Source organism: Nicotiana sylvestris, chromosome 12 (genome assembly GCF_000393655.2).
Source record: "Nicotiana sylvestris chromosome 12, ASM39365v2, whole genome shotgun sequence".
Classification (NCBI taxonomy): domain Eukaryota; kingdom Viridiplantae; phylum Streptophyta; class Magnoliopsida; order Solanales; family Solanaceae; genus Nicotiana; species Nicotiana sylvestris.
This window is the reverse complement of record NC_091068.1, coordinates 85,664,065-85,683,611: the sequence shown is the minus strand read 5'-3', so window position 1 is coordinate 85,683,611 and position 19,547 is coordinate 85,664,065. Positions and strand designations below refer to the sequence as shown.

Below are 19,547 nucleotides of genomic sequence, written 5' to 3'. Positions count from 1 at the left end.
GTAATACTGTCATCTTTTTTATCTACTGTTGTCATCCATGTATCACATCTTACTCATAATGTTTCATTAACTCTCTTCTTATTTCACGCTAACATCTATGTCTATCACTTTATTCTGAAAATTCTAACAAGACATTCTTTTGCTTTTAGCTCCCCTTTCTCCATCCATTGCTCTTCGAATTGCCTAACATTCTTTCTCTACTAGGGACGGGAGCCATACTAAGGTAATATTTATCCCTTCAAGGCTTCCAATGCATATCATTGTAGTACTCATATCTAGCTGCACTATTTTAGAGTACACCATCTGGGTGTCTCACAAGGGGAATTATTAGCACTGTTGTATATCCTTCGGAAAAATCAACTAATGCAAACAATTCATTCATCATTTTGGGTTACTCTAACCCCAGCCGGATCCTGATATTCGTCCTTCTCTTATACTACTTCGGTTAGCCCCCATAGGGGTTAAATGAGATGGGTGTAGCCAATTGTACATTCCTCTGTTATTGTTGAAGGTAACTCAAAAGACTTATATTCCTCTGCCTGAATTATAAATACTGATAATATTCATTAACTAGGCGCCTCGTACCCTTCTTTATCTTGTTGAAACTTGTATCTATCTTCTGAATCTCTCATTGCCTTTCATCATAGTGTGGATAGATATTCTTTCCTTAAGGCTCATTATCAAGAAGTTACACGTCTTAGTACACACATGATCTACTGAAGACCTTACATTTACTTATCATAAGCATCATTCAAAATCAAGTTCCTCTGACTCAATTCTTCCATAACAATATTCAATCTCTTACAAACTGTCTTTCTAGATGTAGGTATCATCTTATTACGAATAAAATAGAAGTTAGGAATTTGAATTCTTATAAGTGAGCTCTAACAAACGATCTAGAGTAAGAAGAAAGAGTGACAATCCTAAATGCCCTGTACCCATGACTCACTTGTTTGAATTAGCATAATACTTATAATCTTCAAATAATCTTGTCCTTGAACTGATGCCAATTATCTTACTACAAATTCAACGTACATTACTGCAGGGCGTAACATTATCATAATATAATACTGCAGGGCGTAACATCATCGTAATATATTATTGCGGAGCATAACATCATCGTAATGTAATAATGCAAGGCATAACATCATCGTAATATAATACTGTAGAACATAACATCATCGTAATATAATACTGCGGGACGTAATATCGACATAATATTGCGGGGCGTAACAACAAAAAATTATATATTCACTTTCTCTTAAGCTCTCAATATTTCTATTACTTTGTTCTTGTATGAGCTAAATCTTCAATTGGTTCTAGGGTGATCAAATTCGAGGGCCAAGGCTACTTGAATTATTTGGTTTGCTTTAATCTCTATTTATTGTCAATTGCAATATCAATTTATATTTTCTCTTAATTTGTGCCAAGTGAAATCACGTGTCCTTAGAACTACAATATAAATTCAATTGTTATCTGTTTTTAGGGTAAACGATATGACCAATTGCTAACATATAGGCACTGAAAAACTATTTTCATGGAAATGAGTGTTTTTATTACTTTTTTTTCCACGTTTGGTTGGTGAGTAGAAAACTTTTTCCGAAAAATATTTTTTAGTGTATGGTTAGACAGTAGAAAATATATTTTAGCAAAATATTGTTTTATGCTACTCTCCTCATCCTCCTCTCCCCCCATGTTCCCATGTTTTCTGTACTCTTCCCCCTCCCAAATATCCAACATTTTCAGGACTCTATTTTCTTTAAGAATTTAATCATAAAATTAATACAAACTCAAAGAAACTAATGTGCTACTTTACTTTTTTACACAAGAGTTGAAATTTGAGTGCCACTAAAAAAATGCCTTTTCTTGTCGAAACAAAACAAAAATACTCTTTCTAAAATATAAAAAAAGTACTCATTTTGTTGAAATAAATGAAAATACTTTTTTACATCATGAAAAGAAAATACTAATTTTGTTGAAATAAAAAAAAAGTACTCTATCTACAACATGAAAAGAAAGTACTTTGAAAGTTCAGGAGGGGGGGGGGGTGAATTGTAAATACTTAAAATTAATTGCTTATAAGTTGACTTATAACTTGAGTAGTCGACTAAATATGATAATTTAGCAGATGTGGTAACGGAAGGTAAAATGCAGAAAATAATTGCAGGAATTAAAAACACCGGGATTTTTACACTGGTTCGGATTCATTGTGAATCCTAATCCAGTCCCCTTGGGTTGCAAGGGAGTTCTCTTTAGTAAATGAGTTTCCTCCGAGTACAGATGTGGTGTATATCGCTCAGTTTCTCTAGCACTTATTTTTGATACAATGTCTCACCAGTTGTGTGCTCTCTTTCTATCCCTGACTTGTTACACAGCAGATATTAGTGAACTACAATGCTTGTTTGCAGTAGAATGAAGAGAGTGATTTGGTTTGATCAAAGTATGTCTAAGCTAGGGTTTACAAGGGTGTATAAATACTTTGATGGATGGTAGAGGCTTGACAACCCAAGAGATTTGATCCTTGGAAAGAATTGATTCTTTCCAAGAATAAAAAATGAGCCGTTGTTTCTCTTGATTGCTTTCCTTCAATAGAGGATTGCTTCACTTGATTTCTCCTTGATTGTTGGATCTTCCAAATGTGGTCGCTTCCCAGATCTCCTCGTATCCTTTAGTCTTCCATCATTCTGCCCATGATTCGTGCCTTTGTCCAAGGCTTATTTGATTTTTTCTAGCTCAGCTAATCATTGTTATCACTGATTGATTCGTTGATTAGATTGCGCCCAGATTTGCAAGAACAATCCGGATTTGCTGATCACATGCTAATTGATTTCTTTCCTTGTACATCATGAACCATTCCAGCAGTTTTCTTTACTTCTTGAACTTGATTTCTTGCACATGTATATTATTTGCATTATTAAACCATGATCTAACAATCTCCCTTTTTTTGATGATGGCAAAATAATATAATAAGGTAAAGAAGTAAACACCAGTCGACTTCCCTATGTTTTACTAGTCGACTTGACTCCCCTTCACTGTATGTACGATTGACTCTCCCTCAATGTATGCAATCGACTTGACTTGTCCATGACTCTCCCTTCAATGTGTGCAGTCGACTTGTATCGACTTGTACCTGTACAGTATACAATATATGCTACCTATACACATATAAAATGTGTGCAGTCCACTTATACACATACACAGATAGACGCATAGTCGACTTGTACCTGTACACATACACATAACATAGGCAAAATAACATTGGATTTTTCTCCCCCTTTTTGTCATCAGCAAAAAAGCTTAGAAACATAGATAACAGTAAAGCAGGAAAGGTAAAGAGATTATCCAGCGGCTAGTGAAACAACCCACAGTAGCAAAAAACAGAATTATCCAAGGGCTTAAACTGCAGCCCAAAAAAAACATAGTTTTGAAAAACATCCACATTAGCAGCGTAGGAAATAGGTAAGGGTGTTGCAGATGGCCTCCTTTAACTGTTCGAAGCTAGTATTTGCAGCGACGCTCAGACCATTCAGCCTATTGTGAGCCTCCTTGAAGGCTTTGACAACATTCTCCCTTACTCTGAGAACAACAACTCTGATTTTTGACACGTCAGACCCTATTTCCTTTGAAATAGCATGGATTTCACCCACTATAGACAGAGTGGCGGAAAAAAGATTCTTGATGTCAGAGAGTTTGGAGTCAATAGAGCTAAGCTTCTCACTAAGCTCAGAACTGACAAGAGTAGGAGGAGGAACAACTGATGAAGGTTTGGTTTCCATAGGGGCCTGCTTTGATTCACTCTCACTTTTCTTAACCCAGGAGCCCTTGATACTCACATAGCCCATACTAGCAAAAGCTCTAGAATTATAGTACTTAGAGACAGTAATGAAGGGATAGTTGGATAGAGAAATTTAATGGGCTTCTAGATTATGAGTGATTGCCATGCCATAGGGTAAACTAGTGGGATCTTCAGCACTTTCTATCATGAAATTGATGACCCAGGAGGAAAGCTTGAGTTTGAGTTTGGTGATAAGGCAGTAGACAAAGAATGTATCCCTTTGAGAGAAAGTTGAAAAAGAAACCAGTACGCGGAAGTAGGGTGGTTGTCCTAATATGTGACAGAACCCGAATTTCAAAACTTACATCACTGGGGCCCAATTGGTTTGGAAGAATTTGAGAGGGACACTCAACAATGCACTGTTTGGCTTGGTCAAAATAAATTTCAAAATCCTCAGGCCACACATTTTTAAAAAGAGTAGGGAAACCAGAGCAATGACATTGGAAAAGAGAGTCAAACAAGGCACAATCAAGAACAATGCGCTTACCCAGAACTAGAGATTCTAGCCTATATGGTTTAGTAGAGCGAAGATTTGCATAAAACATTTTGACCAGGGGTTCATATACCTTAGGCGGAGGAATAAAGAGGAATTTTTCCCACCTTTGATAAACAAAGAGTTCTTTAACCTTACAGTTGAGGGCTTCCATATCATCAAGATCCACGACCCTTTCATGGTTGATGGGCTTGTCCTTAAGAGTAATGAAAAGATCCCTATTTGGGGTATCCCAGAAATTTAGGTCCAACACGAGTGAGTTAGAGAAATCAACCTTTGATTTCTTTGGGGTGGATGAAATGGGAGGATCTTTCATGGGTCGTATGCCTAAGGCTTTTTCTCCTAGAAGTTGGGAGTGTTCAGAGAAATCACCTTGAGATGAGGCAAAGCCTTCAGAGTGATCAGACCCTAGGTATACTTGCTCAGGAGGCACAGAAGGGGGTTTCGCCTTAGAGCGGGTACTTTTTTTGGTGGAGGCAGAGGGATTCTTGGAGTGTTTCGCCATTGTAGAAGAGGGGATTTGCTCGAGGTTTTGGAGAGAAGATGGAGATGAGAGTGACTTAAAGGGTTTTCTAACTTAAGAAGAGGGTTTTGACGGTTAAGTACAGAAAAGGAAAAGTTGTCGGTTGAGAAGACGTGATGATTGGCTTTCCATCTTCGAACTGCGAACTGATGTGAATGAAGTGAAAAGAGAGGGAAAACATCGGAGGCGTAATAAATGCGTGGGAGAAGGACAATTATAGCACTTTAAAAGTAATTGAGCACATAGGTCCTAAGAGTTATTAGAAAAGCAAATAATGCCAAGTAATTTTCTCAAAGTACAAAATCTTTCTTCTAATAAAGGCTTAGTAAAAATATCGGCTAATTGAGCAGAGGTGCCAACAAAGACTATTTCTATATCTCCCTTAAGAACATGATCTCTAATAAAATAATGCTTAATATCTATATGCTTTGCTCTAGAATGATGCACATGATTTTTTGAAAGACAAATAGCATTAGAATTATCACAAAAAATTTGTATAGGTTTAAACGAAAGCTCATAGTCACCCAATTGATGAGACATCCACAGTAGTTGTGCACAACACTATCCAATAGCAATGTATTCAGCTTCAGTAGTGGACAAGGTGACTGATGCTTACTTTTTACTGTTCCAAGATATTAATGCCTTTCCTAGTAATTGACAAGTGCTGCTAGTGCTCTTTCTATCTTCTTTATCACCTGCAAGATCAGCATCTGAAAAACCGTCTAATTTAAAAGAGTTAGAGCGAGGATACCACAATCCATGAGATATAGTTCCAATGAGATATCGAATGATTCTCTTTACAGTAGTCAAATGTGACTCCTTGGGAGTTGACTGAAACCTAGCACATTTACATACGCTGAACATAATATCTAGTCGACTTGCTATCAGATATAACAGTGATCCAATCATTCCCCTATATTTGGTTTCATCAACTGGTGTGCCCTGTTCATCTTTGTCTAGATTTGTAGCGGGGCTCATAGGAGTGCCAATTGATTTTGCATTGTTCAAACCAATTTTTTGAATCAGCTCTTTTGTATATTTGGTCTGACAAATAAAAGTTCCTTCTTCGGTTTGTTGGATTTGTAGCCCAAGGATGAACGTGAGTTCACCCATCATGCTCATTTCAAACTCGCTTTGTATAAGATTTGAAAATTCCTTGCACATAAGAGGGTTAGCACTACCAAATATAATATCATCAACATAAATTTGAATAATGAGATTACCTTCTAATGATCGTTTAATAAACAAAGTAGTGTCTATTTTACCTCTAGTAAAGCCATTATCAATAAGAAAAGTACTCAGCCTATCATACCAGGCACGTGGAGCTTATTTCAACCCATACAGTGCGTTGGTAAGCTTGTATACATGGTATGGAAATTTTGAATCCTCAAAGCCTGGAGGTTGTTTTACAAAAACTTCTTCCTCGATAAATCCATTCAAAAAGGCGCTTTTAACATCCATTTGAAACAGCCTAAATCCTTTAAAGGATGCGTATGCCAGAAGAATTCGTATAGACTCCAAATGAGCTATTGCGGCAAAAGTCTCATCATAGTCGACTCCTTCTTGCTGTGAATAGCCCTGAGCAACTAGTCTCGCTTTATTTCTTATGACCTTTCCATCCTCGTTCAGTTTGTTTCTAAATACCCATTTTGTTCCGATCACAGACACATTATCAAGTTTGGGTATTAGTTTCCACACTTGATTCTTGCTGAACTGATCTAATTCCTCCTGCATGGCTTGCACCCAGCTTGAATCCTTCAATGCTTCCTCTACCTTTTTTGCCTCAATTTGAGAAATCAATGCAATATTTGCTTTCTTTTTAAGGGCAGCCCTGGTTTTCATTCCATCATTTGGATCCCCTATAATAAATTTCTGAGGATATTCAAGTTCGCTTCTCCATTCATTTGGTCGAATTATATTTGTAGTCGACTCGACTTATGGGTCTGGAGTATTGCTGCTATTTCTCCAGTTGACTCGATCACCCGAGATGTGCTAGTCGACTCTTGTGATTTTCCTTTGTCCTGAGCTTCTTGAGTTTGATCTTCATCACCTGCAGTAGTTCCTTTCTCGACCAAGGGATTATTTTCATCGAATATAACATGTACGGATTCTTCTACACATAAAGTACATTTATTGTAGACTCTAAAAGATCTGCTATTTAACGAGTAACCAAGAAAGATACCTTCGTCACTTCTTGGGTCAAACTTTCCAAGATTATCTTTACCGTTATTGTGAATAAACCATTTGCTTCCAAAGGGATGGAAGTAACTGATATTTGGACGTTTACCTTTCCAGAGTTCATAAGGGGTCTTCTTCAGAATTGGCCTTATGAGGCAACGGTTGAGGATGTGACAAGCAGTACTTACGCCTTTTGCCCAGAAATGGTTTGGCAATGAATGTTCTAGTAGCATGGTTCTTGCCATGTCTTGGAGAGTTCTGTTCTTCCTTTCCACAACCCCATTTTGCTGTGGTGAGCGTGGTGTAGAGAAATTGTGAGTGTATCCTTGATCACTGCAGAAGTCTTCAAAAGCTCTGCTTTCAAATTCTCCTCCATAGTCACTCTGAATTTCTGAGATCAGATATCCCTTTTCTCTTTCAACCTTTTTGCAGAAAACTTCAAAATTTCTTAAGGCTTCATCCTTATGAGACAAGAAGATTACCCAGGTGAAATGTGAAAAGTCATCAACAATAACAAAAGCATACCTCTTACCTCTTATGCTAGCAGTTCTAGTAGGCCCAAATAAATCCATATGAAGTAATTGCAAAGGTTTTGAAGTAGATACTATTTCGTTATTTTTGAAAGAATTTCTGGTTTGCTTACCCATTTGACATGCATCACAAATATGAGTTCTAGAGAAATTCAGTTTAGGCAAACCAATAACTAAATCATGTTTGGACAATTTTTCAATCAAATGCATGCTAGCATGGCCAAGTCTTCTATACCATAACCATGGATCATCAGACATAGAGGATAAGCAAATGTGGCCATCTATCTTTTCAAAACCATCAAGTATATAAACATTTCCATACCTTTTTCTAGGAAGAATTATCTTACCTGATTCATCTTCAATAGCACACCCTGTTCTCTTAAACTTTACCTCATATTCTGCATCTCAGAGTTGACTTATGCTCAAGAGATTGTAGTTTAGGCCATCAACGAGATATACTTCAGTAATGTCACATTTGTTATTGAAAGGAATTGTTCCAGTGCCAACTATTTTGCCCCTTGAATCGTCTCCGAATTTTACACTTCCTCCATCGATCTTTGTAACTTCCTTGAACAGGTTTTTGTCACCTGTCATATGACTGGAACACGCACTACCTAGATACCATTTTCCATTGCGGCTTACTCTGTGGTGTTCCTTCAAGACAAAATGATCACTTTTTTTTGGTACCCAAGCTTGCCTGGGTCCTGGTGGGTTAGTGTTGCTCGGTTCAGAATTTTTTGGTTTCCAAACCCATCTTGACACATTTGATTTATGAAAGCAACAACCGAAATATTTATGCCCACTTTTATTACAATAATGACATTTAGCTCCAGACCTGTTTTCATAAGTGTTAGAACTAGTCGACTTAGATTTAGCTGGTTCTTTCCCAGTTGACTTGTAAGTCATCTGGTCCGACCGACTGGTCGACTTGGTTCTGATTGGTTCCTTTCCAGTTGACTTATAAATCGTCTGGTTTGACCTAACAGAACTATGACTGGTGGATTTGCGCAAGCTGTTAAGCTGCATTTACAACTCCTCAAACTCTTCTTGAAGTACTTCTTTTTCGATTTCACATACTTCATGTTTGAGTTTCCATTCTTTAACCTCCCTAGTGAGTCTCTTAAGTTCATTCATCATTCTTTGAGACTCTTTTAAGGTGGAATCAAGTCCTGCAATTCATTACATCTTTCGCAGTCATAAGATCTTACCTCACTAGTTTCACCCCGTGCCATGAAAAAGTTCTCGTCATCTGAATCATCTTCATCTGTCCAGCATCCTGAGGTTTTGTTTATTTCATTTTCCAGAATTGTCATGAAACAAAGATTTTCTATTTCTTCATGGTCTGAGTCGTCCTCATCGCTCCAGCTTCCGAAGGATTTGTTCTTGTTGAAGCCTCTAGAGATCTTCCTTTTCAGTTCTTGGCATTCAACTTGAATGTGCCCAAATTTTCCACATTCGTAGCATCGTTCTTATCCTGTTCATTTTATTGCCTGGATCGTCTTGGTGGGAATCTTCCTTTCTTTATGGTTCTGTATCTTCTGATCAGCCCATCCATATTTCTAGACATCATAGCAATCTCTTCTTGTAGAGCATCAGGATCATCCATTTCATTTTCAGCCATTTCGGTAGAGGTTTTGAATGCAACTATTTTCTTTTTCTCCTATTGATTTGTCTTTTTCAAATGCGTCCTTTCGAAAACAATGAGTTCTCCTCGCAGTTCATCATAGGACAATTTGTTTAGGTCTTGAGATTCCAGTATGACTACTTTGGTCTGCCAAGTGGCTGGCAGACTTCTGAGAATTTTTCTGACTTGATCACCACTGGTGTAGGGCTTTCCAAATGCTTTTAAGTCACTAATTATTTTACTAAACCTGGCAAACATTTCTTCAATGGATTTTCCTTCTTTCATTGAGAAGAGTTCGTAGTCATGAACTAGCATGTTGATGTGAGTTTTCTTTACTTTGCTGGTTCCCTCATAGGTGACCTCAAGTTTATCCCATATCTCTTTGGTTGTATCGCAACTCGATATTTTCTCGTATTCTTCACCACTTATAGCATTGTGAAGCAGATTTCGTGCCTTGTTATTCACTTGTACTGCTTCTATTTGCTCCTTTGAGTATGAATCTATATCATCAGGATCAACAAATGGTGGAGTACTAGCAGATAGGGGATAGTTTCACTTTTTAATGACTCTCCAAACTTTGACATCGTATGCTTTAGCAAAGATTTCCATTCGTACTTTCCAATGAGAGAAATGTTGTTAATTGAAGTAAGGTGGTCTAACTTGTGAAGTTCCTTCCTAAAAGAGAGCTCCTATGATAATTTGATTTGCCATGATCTTTTCTCACAAGCTGTTAAGCAAAAGGTAAAATGTGATCCTTGCTCTGATATCGATTGAAAGTACAAGAGGGGGGGAGAGGGGTGAATTGTAAATACTTAAAATTAATTGCTTATAAGTTGACTTATAACTTGAGTAGTTGACTAAATATGATAATTTAGCAAATGTGGTAACGAAAGGTAAAATGCAGAAAATAATTGCAGGAATTAAAAATACCGGAATTTTTATACTGGTTCGGATTTAATGTGAATCCTAATCATGTCCCCTTGGGTTGCAAGGGAGTTCTCTTTAGTAAATGGGTTTCCTCCGAGTACAAATGTGGTGTATATCGCTTTGTTTCTCTAGCACTCATTTTTGATACAATGCCTCACCAGTTGTGTGCTCTCTTTCTATCCCTGACTTGTTACACAACAGATCTTAGTGAACTACAATGCTTGTTTGCAGTAGAATGAAGAGAGTGATTTGGTTTGATCAAAGTATGTCTAAGCTAGGGTTTACAAGGGTGTATAAATACTTTGATGGATGGTAGAGGCTTGACAACCCAAGAGATTTGATCCTTGGAAAGAGTTGATTCTTTCCAAGAATAAGGAATGAGCCGTTGCTTCTCTTGATTGCTTTCCTTCAGCAGATGATTGCTTCACTTGATTTCTCCTTGATTGTTGGATCTTCCAAATGTGGTCGCTTCCCAAATCTCCTCGTATCCTTTAGTCTTCCGTGATTCTGCCCATGATTCGTGCCTTTGTCCAAGGCTTATTTGATTTTTTCCAGCTCAGCTAATCATTGTTATCGCTAATTGATTCGTTGATTAGATTGCGCCCAGATTTGCGAGACCAATCCAGATTTGCTGATCACATGCTGATTGATTTCTTTCCTTGTACATCATGAACCATTCCAGCAGTCTTCTTTACTTCTTAAACTTGATTTCCTGCACATGTATATTATTTGCATCATTAAAATATGATCTAACATACTTTACATAGTTTTTTTATTTAGCATGAGGGTGGGAGGTCAGGGGTGGCGCGTAGGTTGTGCAGGTGTGGGTGTTGGTGTGGGGGCGGGTTAGTGTGAATGGGGAATAGGGTAGGAAATGTTTAAAAATAGTTCTGGAAAATATTTTTCATTGTCTTGATAGGGAAAACATTTTCCTTTAATTGGAAAAAAATGAGTTTATGAGAAAAATATTTTTCAAACCATTTAAGCCAACCAAATAAAAAAATTAAAAAATATTTTCCTTCGTACCAAACACACCCTAAGTGATACTTGAATTTCATTTAAAAAATTGTCTGGGATATGGCCTCCAAATTCCACCTTTCGCTAACAATATAAGAATAAAACACACGATCTCTAGAAGAAGACTAGTTCATAGGCCGTCTAGAAGATGCACACGATCAACACATTATTATATTGTCCTAATTTGAAACAACCTCATCAGCTTAATTACCTAATCTCTAGAAGCAACTTAATGTCTTTGCCCTAACATATTATACATTTCATTCTATATATCCATACGTATTTTGTAAAACAAGAGATCACAATAGCGTGTACTATAAATATTTGTCGTTTTGACCAGCTGAATGTTTTTAAAAATATTTCACGTATAAAAGAAAAAATAAGATGTCACTTATCACTATTTTCTTTTACTCCAACATACTGTTAACAAGTAGGATATTTAAGAGAGAAATAAAGAATAATTTATATAAATATTCTTATGATTAAGACAATTAGATCTTTTTTTCAAGAGTGTGTAAAAATCCTAAAAGACAGATAATATGGTGGGACATATTACAGTCAGACCTCTTTATAAGAGCATCTCTATATAACAATACTTCACTATAAAAGCCAAGCTTTTTCGGAACCAATTTTTATGTTATGTTGTAATATATATTCTCTATAACATCAACTTGCTATAACATCTAAAAATATTCGAAACAAATGAGACTGTTCTATAAATGTTTGACTATAGTACTATCTAATTTCAAACAAAGGAACAATATTTGAAAAGAGTTGTTGTTTGAAAAGATAAAGCATTCTTCTAATAGTTCTCCTTCTCTACAGCTATATAAGAAGAGGTAAGCATAAGGCATAGGTGTTTCAAGCATATATTGCTTCCTCTTTACATAACTGTGAAAGGAAACAAATTAACAAATTGCATTTCTCATGAACTTCGGAGTCGTGTTGGGTTTCTACGTTTGGAGTTGGGAGTTCTTAACTGCCAATCTTCTCTTCTCCACCCCTATTTAATTTCATCATAATTATTCACCGTATTCTTCTTTTATTTTTAGCATTTGAAAACCTAAATATTAAAGAAAAAACAAAATAAAAAAGGGTTGAATTTAATTCTCTAGAATTTCATTTCCAGGCAATTTTCTTGGAATTTTTTTTTCTTTGGTTAAAAGTTTTTGAATGGGTGAACTAGACCAATGTGAAAGTACTTTGTTAGAGTATATAAGGAAGTCATCAACGCCACCTTTCCTGCTGAAAACCTACATGATGGTGGAGGATCCGGCGACAGACGATGCCATTTCTTGGAACGCCGATGGGACGGCATTTATAGTCCGGCAGCCGGCGGAATTCGCCAGAGATTTGCTTCCGACGCTCTTCAAACACTGCAACTTCTCCAGCTTTGTCCGGCAGCTCAATACCTATGTATGTTTCCCTTGTAATCTCTCAGATTATTTATACTATCAGATCATTTATAAAGTTATTTTAATCGTCTTATCTATTCTCTCGTTAAAAATTAATGAGATGATATTGTTACGCGCATCTCACAATAGAAAACACTGGGTTGTAGGTTATCAAGACAAGATACTTCCCTAATTGTCCTCTCAATTTGTCCGTGTCATCCTTGCCTAGTTGTCCTCGTTTCAATTACTATAATTTATATGCATGATAATTGTAGTTTCACCATTAGATTCTATGATTATCTTAATTTAAAGAACAACAATAGCAACAAGCATTCATTGTCCATGAAAGACAACAAAGTATATCTTGTAACTATAGTGACAAGTCATCTCATTTCTCATCTCATCTTACATAAAGATTAACAAAGTTTGTTATTTTTCAGAGATTAAATTTTTCTCACAATTAGATTCGTGAATGCTTGAATAATTAAGGAGTAAATCTTTAGACCCAATTATCAAAATTTTAAGTTTTTCACCTCATGAACTCACCATGTTTGAGAAAAATAACGTAACATATTCCGATATTATTTCTTAGTCCGAAACCTTGTATTTTGTTGAATATAGTTCTTGCAATTCCTTGATTCATCAATTATATATGATGAACAGGGTTTTCGCAAAATTGCAACAAGTCAGTGGGAGTTCAGCAACGACATGTTTCGCAAGGGAGAGAAGGACTTACTATGTGATATTCGTCGAAGAAAAGCATGGACGAAAAAACAACAAACTAATAAGCATGGACAAAACATTAATGCTGCCAATAAGAAAGAAAGAGATGAAGATCAAAGGTCATCATCATCAACTTCATCATCATCATCTGAGTACAATAGCCTTATTGATGAGAATAAAAGGCTCAAGATGGAGAATGGAGTCCTAAGCTCTGAGCTCTCAACAATAAATAAAAAATGCAAAGAACTCATTGATATAGTGGCCATGTTAGCAGAAAATTCAGAGGAAGAAGAAGAAGGTCAGCAAGATGAGAGGCCAATGCTGTTTGGAGTGAGGTTAGAAGTTCAAGAAGAGATGGAGAGGAAGAGAAAAAGAGCAGAGTTTACTCAAACTGTTGGTGTTTTTCTCTCTCAACTATGCAAATAAATTAGCAAAAGTAAAGGTATAATAGATTTCGAGCATTGAAATACATGTATGGTGAATTTTAAGTGGACAGAGTTATTTGATATTTCTGCTGAGAGGTGATCACAAGTTGATCCTAACGTCACCATTGGATAAACAAAAGTAATGAAATTTCTGTAATTAATGGTAGGCCTTTCACCATTTTAAGCTATGTGAAGTTTGGGATGACACAATAAGTTCATCCCTCTAAACAATTAAGAAATAAATAATTGAGATATTCTCTACTTTTATCCAATCACGCATTCCTTATTTACTTCGTTGGACATATCATATATGTCATGACATTGCAATATGATACGGAGTTTGACCTATATACGTTAAACAAAATTTTAACTTTTACATTTTGTAGCATATCATAAATTAAACTTTTAACTCTATGATATAGTATATTTTAAAAAAGTATAGTCAGGGAACATGAGCTGAAGAGGGTCATCTTTAAAACATGAGCTAGTTAATTAAAGGCTCAAATATCGACTTTCTAGATCTGCACAAGAAAAAAGGAAGGTGACAAGAAACTAGACAAATATAGTACATAATTGAAGTGATGGTCTTCTAGATGGAGTACTAATAATATGTTCATATGTAATTTTGTTATCAGATTAAGTTACTCTTGAAAGCAGCAAAAGCTTGAAGAGCTGTACTATATACAGTCCAAATTTGATGGCTTGACTATTCTAAACCCACTAAAAAGAAGAAAGAGACGTTTTCTGTAAGCATCAATACCATTGTGGCAATAAAAAGATAGAATTAGTTTGAAGAATTAAAGTCGTGCCAATAGATTTCAAGTCGGCTTGAACATGAAGGAAATTGTGAATTTTCTTTTGGTACATTTATGCTTAGGAGAAAATGTTCCTCTCTTTGAACAACTATCTATAAATTTTTCGGATATATTGGTGAAGCTACTACAGTTATCAGCACTTTCATTTTAGCCATTTTCTAGTGTTCTTTCTTAAATCACTATCCATGTTTTGACCTTTATCTCTTCCAAAAAGTAATATATAGGAATTGATTATGATCACGAGTATAATGACAAAAGGGCATTCCATGACCTTTGACTGAGCAGGGACAGCTCAACGGATCTCATAGCCTAAGACAAAATTATATTGAGAGGCCCTTAAATTTGTTTCATAAAATTTGCACACTAATAAAAAAGTTTGCTTTCTAAACAACAAATTAAATATTTAAGATCAAAAATAGCAAATTTAAAAAAAAAAAAAAAAAGGAAGAAGAGCACAAAGAATAAAGTGATGAATCAAAAAACCCGACGTCTTAAGAGCTCCTGGGGAGGCAATTTAGTGGCGATTCGCAAGAGCTCCCTTCCCATGGCTTCTCCAGCCACTGGCCAGCCTGTAAATGAGGTTGGTCAGGCGTCTACACCATCTCCACAGCTCCAAACAAATACTACAAACCTTAAACCACTGCAGAATTACGCGAAATTACTTTAACCCAAAGCATAAATGCCCCAATGCAACCACAAGCCCACGTAACACTAAAACTAGTGGAATACCTATATGGAGAACTAATTGTTAGATGGAAGAAGTAGGAAGTACGTCAATCCATTGCTCAACAAGGATTGCATCTGGTGGTCCTGGGCAAATATTCATATGGTAAGCCTGTGATCCAACAATTAGGAAAAGCTATCCCTATTCAATGCGAGTTAAAGGGTCCTTGTTCGATTGGCTTAATTGCGGACAACCATGTTCTCATTAAGCTTTTGTTAATGGAAGATTACATTCAGTTATTATCCAAGTCAGCTTTTTATTTGAAAGTTCAAGGAGATATGTGAAAGATGAGATGCACAAAATGGAATCCATGGTGAAAACCTAAAGAAGAAACTCCTATTGCAATAGCCCGAATATTCTTTCACGATTTGCCTCCCAATTTTTTTGGTAAGGAGTTTATATTTTCGTTGGCTAATGCAGTTGGAAAGACTTTACATGTGAACTTGGCTACTCAAAATGGTACACGGTCTAGTTGTGCGAAGGTGAAGGTGGAGGTAAATTTGTTATCAAATTTTTCTCAAAGGTTCAAGATAGTAGAGGAGGAGGATGATACTGGACCTGAAGAATTCAAGTGGATTAACATTAGGTATGATTATATGCCTAAATATTGTAGAAATTGCAAGAAATAAGATCATAAGGAGTTGAGTGCTGGATTGTTAATCCTGAGCTTAGGCAGTTGGAAGATGCAGTGGTTAATGTAGGAAAATGGAAGGAATTAGTTGGTACTGCTGCAGCTACTACTAAAGTATTGACTAGTTGCAAGGTTAAAGGGAAATATATACCAACTACTACAAGGCAAAAATTGTCACAAACCAAAGATGCTTTAGATTGATTCTGCCGGACCAACATGCTGATTCAAAGAAGGAAAAATAAATATTTAAAGGGACAAAAGAGGTCATATAATTGAAGAAACAACTGGGAAAAAGTTTGTTAATTTAGATGGAAAGGGCAAGGATCAAGTGGTTGCAACAAGGAATTTATTTGATGCTTTAGTTGGAGAGGAGGAAAACAATAATGCTATGGTGGTAGTTGAGCAACATGAGCAATTTATAGTGCAAAAAGAGGCCACAACAAACGTGAAGGAAGCAACAAACTCTACAAATCCTAGTGGACATTGGATTCAAAATGCGGTTGTAAACAATCCCTAATTCTAATGCTACTGGGACGGGGATTAATATAAACAAGGAAAGCACAGTTGATTGGGTTGATAGAAGGTTTGGGACTACTTGTGAAGTTCTAATTGTTACTATGAATCAATCATGCCAAGAGGTGCCTTAAAAAAACAATAGATGATAGTTCAAAGAGAATGGAAGCTACTGAAGCAACAAGTAATAGATGAGCATCATGGGGTGATGAAGTAGAGGAGTTGGAGATCAATAATGATGTTAATAAGAGTGCCAACAACAACTAAACTAGCACTTCATATACAAAACAACTAGCCAGTGTTGACATACCAGCTACAGTAAACCCTAGAATACCAGAAACTAGGGTTGAGGATTTACAAAGATCCACGATGCAACACACAACAGAGCCAGTTGGAGCAGGTAATGGGTCACTTGAAGAAGATAGAATCACTGAGGGTGCGGTTGGAGAAGTTACAAGCAAGGAGAAAAGCAATGAAACACTAAACCCTAGAGATACAATGAGGTCAGATCATCAAACTTCTGCTGGCAAGACCTTTGATCTCAATGGAATAATAAATTTTGCACTTGTTGCTATAGTAAACCCTAGCCTGGGGACTGCCTATTATCTTCAATTTAGGGTGATGCAGGAACACTACGAGTTAAGGAGAAAAATTCTATGGTGTTAAATGAGACAAATAAGAAGGCACAAGATCAAATTGAGCATGCCATTGTACCACAAGTAACATGTGATATTGAGCCACTTCTTATGGGCTTGTGCTTCAGGAACTAGGCAACCAATGCAAATTCAGCTTAATATCCCTTTGAAGATACCACTTCAGGTCGTGCATGATATTGTGACACACAATATCACTCTTGTAGATATTCAAAATTCCATGCTAGAACACAAGAAATTAGAGGAAGAATGTGATAATGAGTTAACAACATGGAATTTCAAAGCAATAGCAAGGGAAGCAGACTTGTCATCTAGAGCTACTGGTAAGAGTGGTAAGAAGCGCAAGAAACAAGGTCAAAATAAAGAAGTACCCCAACCTACAAAATTTTTACCTAAGAGGGTAGTCTCAATATCTAAAATGTTGATTAAAACATTGATATGGAATTCAAAATCTGTTAACACCCAACAGGCCTTTCACAGAGTGATCAATATGCACAAAGAATATGATTTCTTCATTGTTGCACTTGTGGAGCCTTGTCAAAACTCAAGGCACATTCAGAGGTATAAGAGGAGGCTAGGAATGGAAGTTACATTTGCAAATATTAATGGTAAAATTTGTTTAATTTTTTTATATTGTGGTTAAATGAAAATTATTAATTGATAGTGAGCATCAGGTGACCATAAAAGTATATCGTCAAGACATTGGAAAGCACATCATGATGACCTTTGTGTATGACAAATGTTCAACGCTTGAGAGATTAGAATTGTGGGACAATTTATACTATCTTGCTAGTGATATAGAGTTGCCTTGATTAGTTGGGGGTGACTTTAATGTGGTGATTCATGAAGATGGGAAGATAGGTGGTTTGCCAGTGTAACCACCTAAATATGAAGACTTTTTCTTTTGTGTGAACTCTTGTGGGTTGTTTGATCTTGGCTATAAAGGGAGTCCTTTTACTTGGTGGAATGGTAAACCAAACATAGAATGTATCTTCAAGAGATTAGATAGGATTTTTATCAATTTGACTTTCCAGAATTTGTTTCCAAACATTGAAGTAGAGCATCTTATTAGAACTGGCTCAGATCATGCACCATTGTTGGTGAGTTAAGGAAGCAACACACTATGTGAAGCCATTCAATTTCCTCAATTTCTAGACCAAGCATGAAATATTTAAGGATGTTGTTAGGCCAAATTGGGTGGCTGATTCATTGGTGATCCTTTCCTTATGTTCAAGCAGAAATTAAAAAGAGTGAAGTCTGAATTATCTCAATAGAGTAAGGGGACATATGGGGATATCTTCAAGAAACTTGCAATTAGGGAAGATGTTGTGAGAGTAAAGGATATGTTTTTTGCGGAAGAACCAACAATTGAGAATAGGATAGTACTTCAAAAGGATGAAGTTGAGTTGAAAAAGTACTTGAGCATTGGAGAGCAATACTTGAAACAAAAGGCAGGCATGACTTGGTTATTAGAAGGTGATAGAAACACACGATTCTTTCACAATCATGTCAATGGAAAAAGACAAAAGCTACAACTTAAAAGAATGTAGAATGGAGATTGTGATTGGATTGATACTCAAGAATTTATGGCTAATGCTACTGTGGAGTTCTTTCACAAACAATTCTCACAAGAGGGGGATCCTACTGAATTTGAGCTGTTGAATAATGTTCCTTATATGGTGAGCTTTGATTAAAACATGAAGCTATGTATATTTCCAACTATAGAGGAGGTTAAGGAGGTGATCTTTGCTTTGAGTGGTGAAAGTGATAGTGGACCAAATGGCTTCACTAGTATTTTTTATCAGGAGTGCTGGGACATAGTAGGTGATGACATCTTCAATATGCTACATGTGTTCTATGGTGGTGCTACACTACCAATATTAATAACTCACACCAATTTAGTACTACTGCCTAAGAATCCTTTGGAACAAACATTCTCAGACTTAAGGCCAATAAGTCTAAGTAATTAAACAAGGTGATCTCTAGGGTGTTGCATGATAGATTGGAGAAGATACTGCCATCTTTGATCTCCTCCAATTAATCAGGGTTTGTTAAGGGAATAAGTATCTTTTAGAACATCTTACTCACACAGGAGATAGTCATTGACATAAGGTTAAGGGTAAGCCTGCCAATGTGATGATCAAACTTGATATAGCAAAGGCTAATGATAGGGTGTCTTGGAAGTATTTAATGCATGTATTAAGGAGAATGGGGTTTGCTGAACACTTTATCAACATGGTTTAGAATTTTCTTTCTAATAATTGGTATCCAGTATTGATCAATGGCCAAACTTCAGGCTTCTTTCATTCGACAAGAGTGGTAAAACAAGGTGATCCTTTATCTCCAGCTTTGTTCATCCTTTTAGCTGAAGTATTTTCATGATCTTTGAGCAAACTATTTGAAGATATGAGGTTTAGGGGTTATGGAAATGCCTAAATGGACTGATCCTTTAAACCATTTAGCCTATGCTGATGATACAATCATCTTTGCTTCTGTTGATCCTTATTCATTAGAGAAGATAGTTGAGGTACTGACTAAGTAT

General features: G+C 36.3%; 1 protein-coding gene and 1 long non-coding RNA gene across 3 annotated transcripts in view; one reads left to right on the top strand and one right to left on the bottom strand.

The window, feature by feature from the left end:
* Positions 1-12,173: 12,173 nt before the first annotated feature.
* LOC104224974 (heat stress transcription factor B-3-like) lies at positions 12,174-13,752 on the top strand. Its single transcript, XM_009776715.2, has 2 exons — positions 12,174-12,543; positions 13,185-13,752. The coding sequence occupies exons 1-2, from the start codon at positions 12,301-12,303 to the stop codon at positions 13,668-13,670; spliced, it is 729 nt and encodes a 242-aa protein (XP_009775017.1). The 5' UTR covers positions 12,174-12,300; the 3' UTR covers positions 13,671-13,752.
* An 896-nt stretch (positions 13,753-14,648) lies between these two features.
* LOC138884244 (uncharacterized) overlaps positions 14,649-19,547 on the bottom strand; it is a 64,042-nt gene continuing 59,143 nt past the window's right edge. For both annotated transcript variants that reach the window (XR_011404422.1, XR_011404423.1), the window contains exon 5: positions 14,649-15,053. This is a non-coding gene — a long non-coding RNA (uncharacterized lncRNA). The remainder of the gene's footprint in view (positions 15,054-19,547) is intronic.

Bases quoted from the DNA above. Each gene is read 5' to 3' on its own strand.
- LOC104224974 (XM_009776715.2), top strand. From the start codon at position 12,301: ATGGGTGAACTAGACCAATGTGAAAGTACTTTGTTAGAGTATATAAGG. The intron at 12,544-13,184 runs GTATGTTTCCCT...TATGATGAACAG, and splicing joins TCCGGCAGCTCAATACCTAT to GGTTTTCGCAAAATTGCAAC.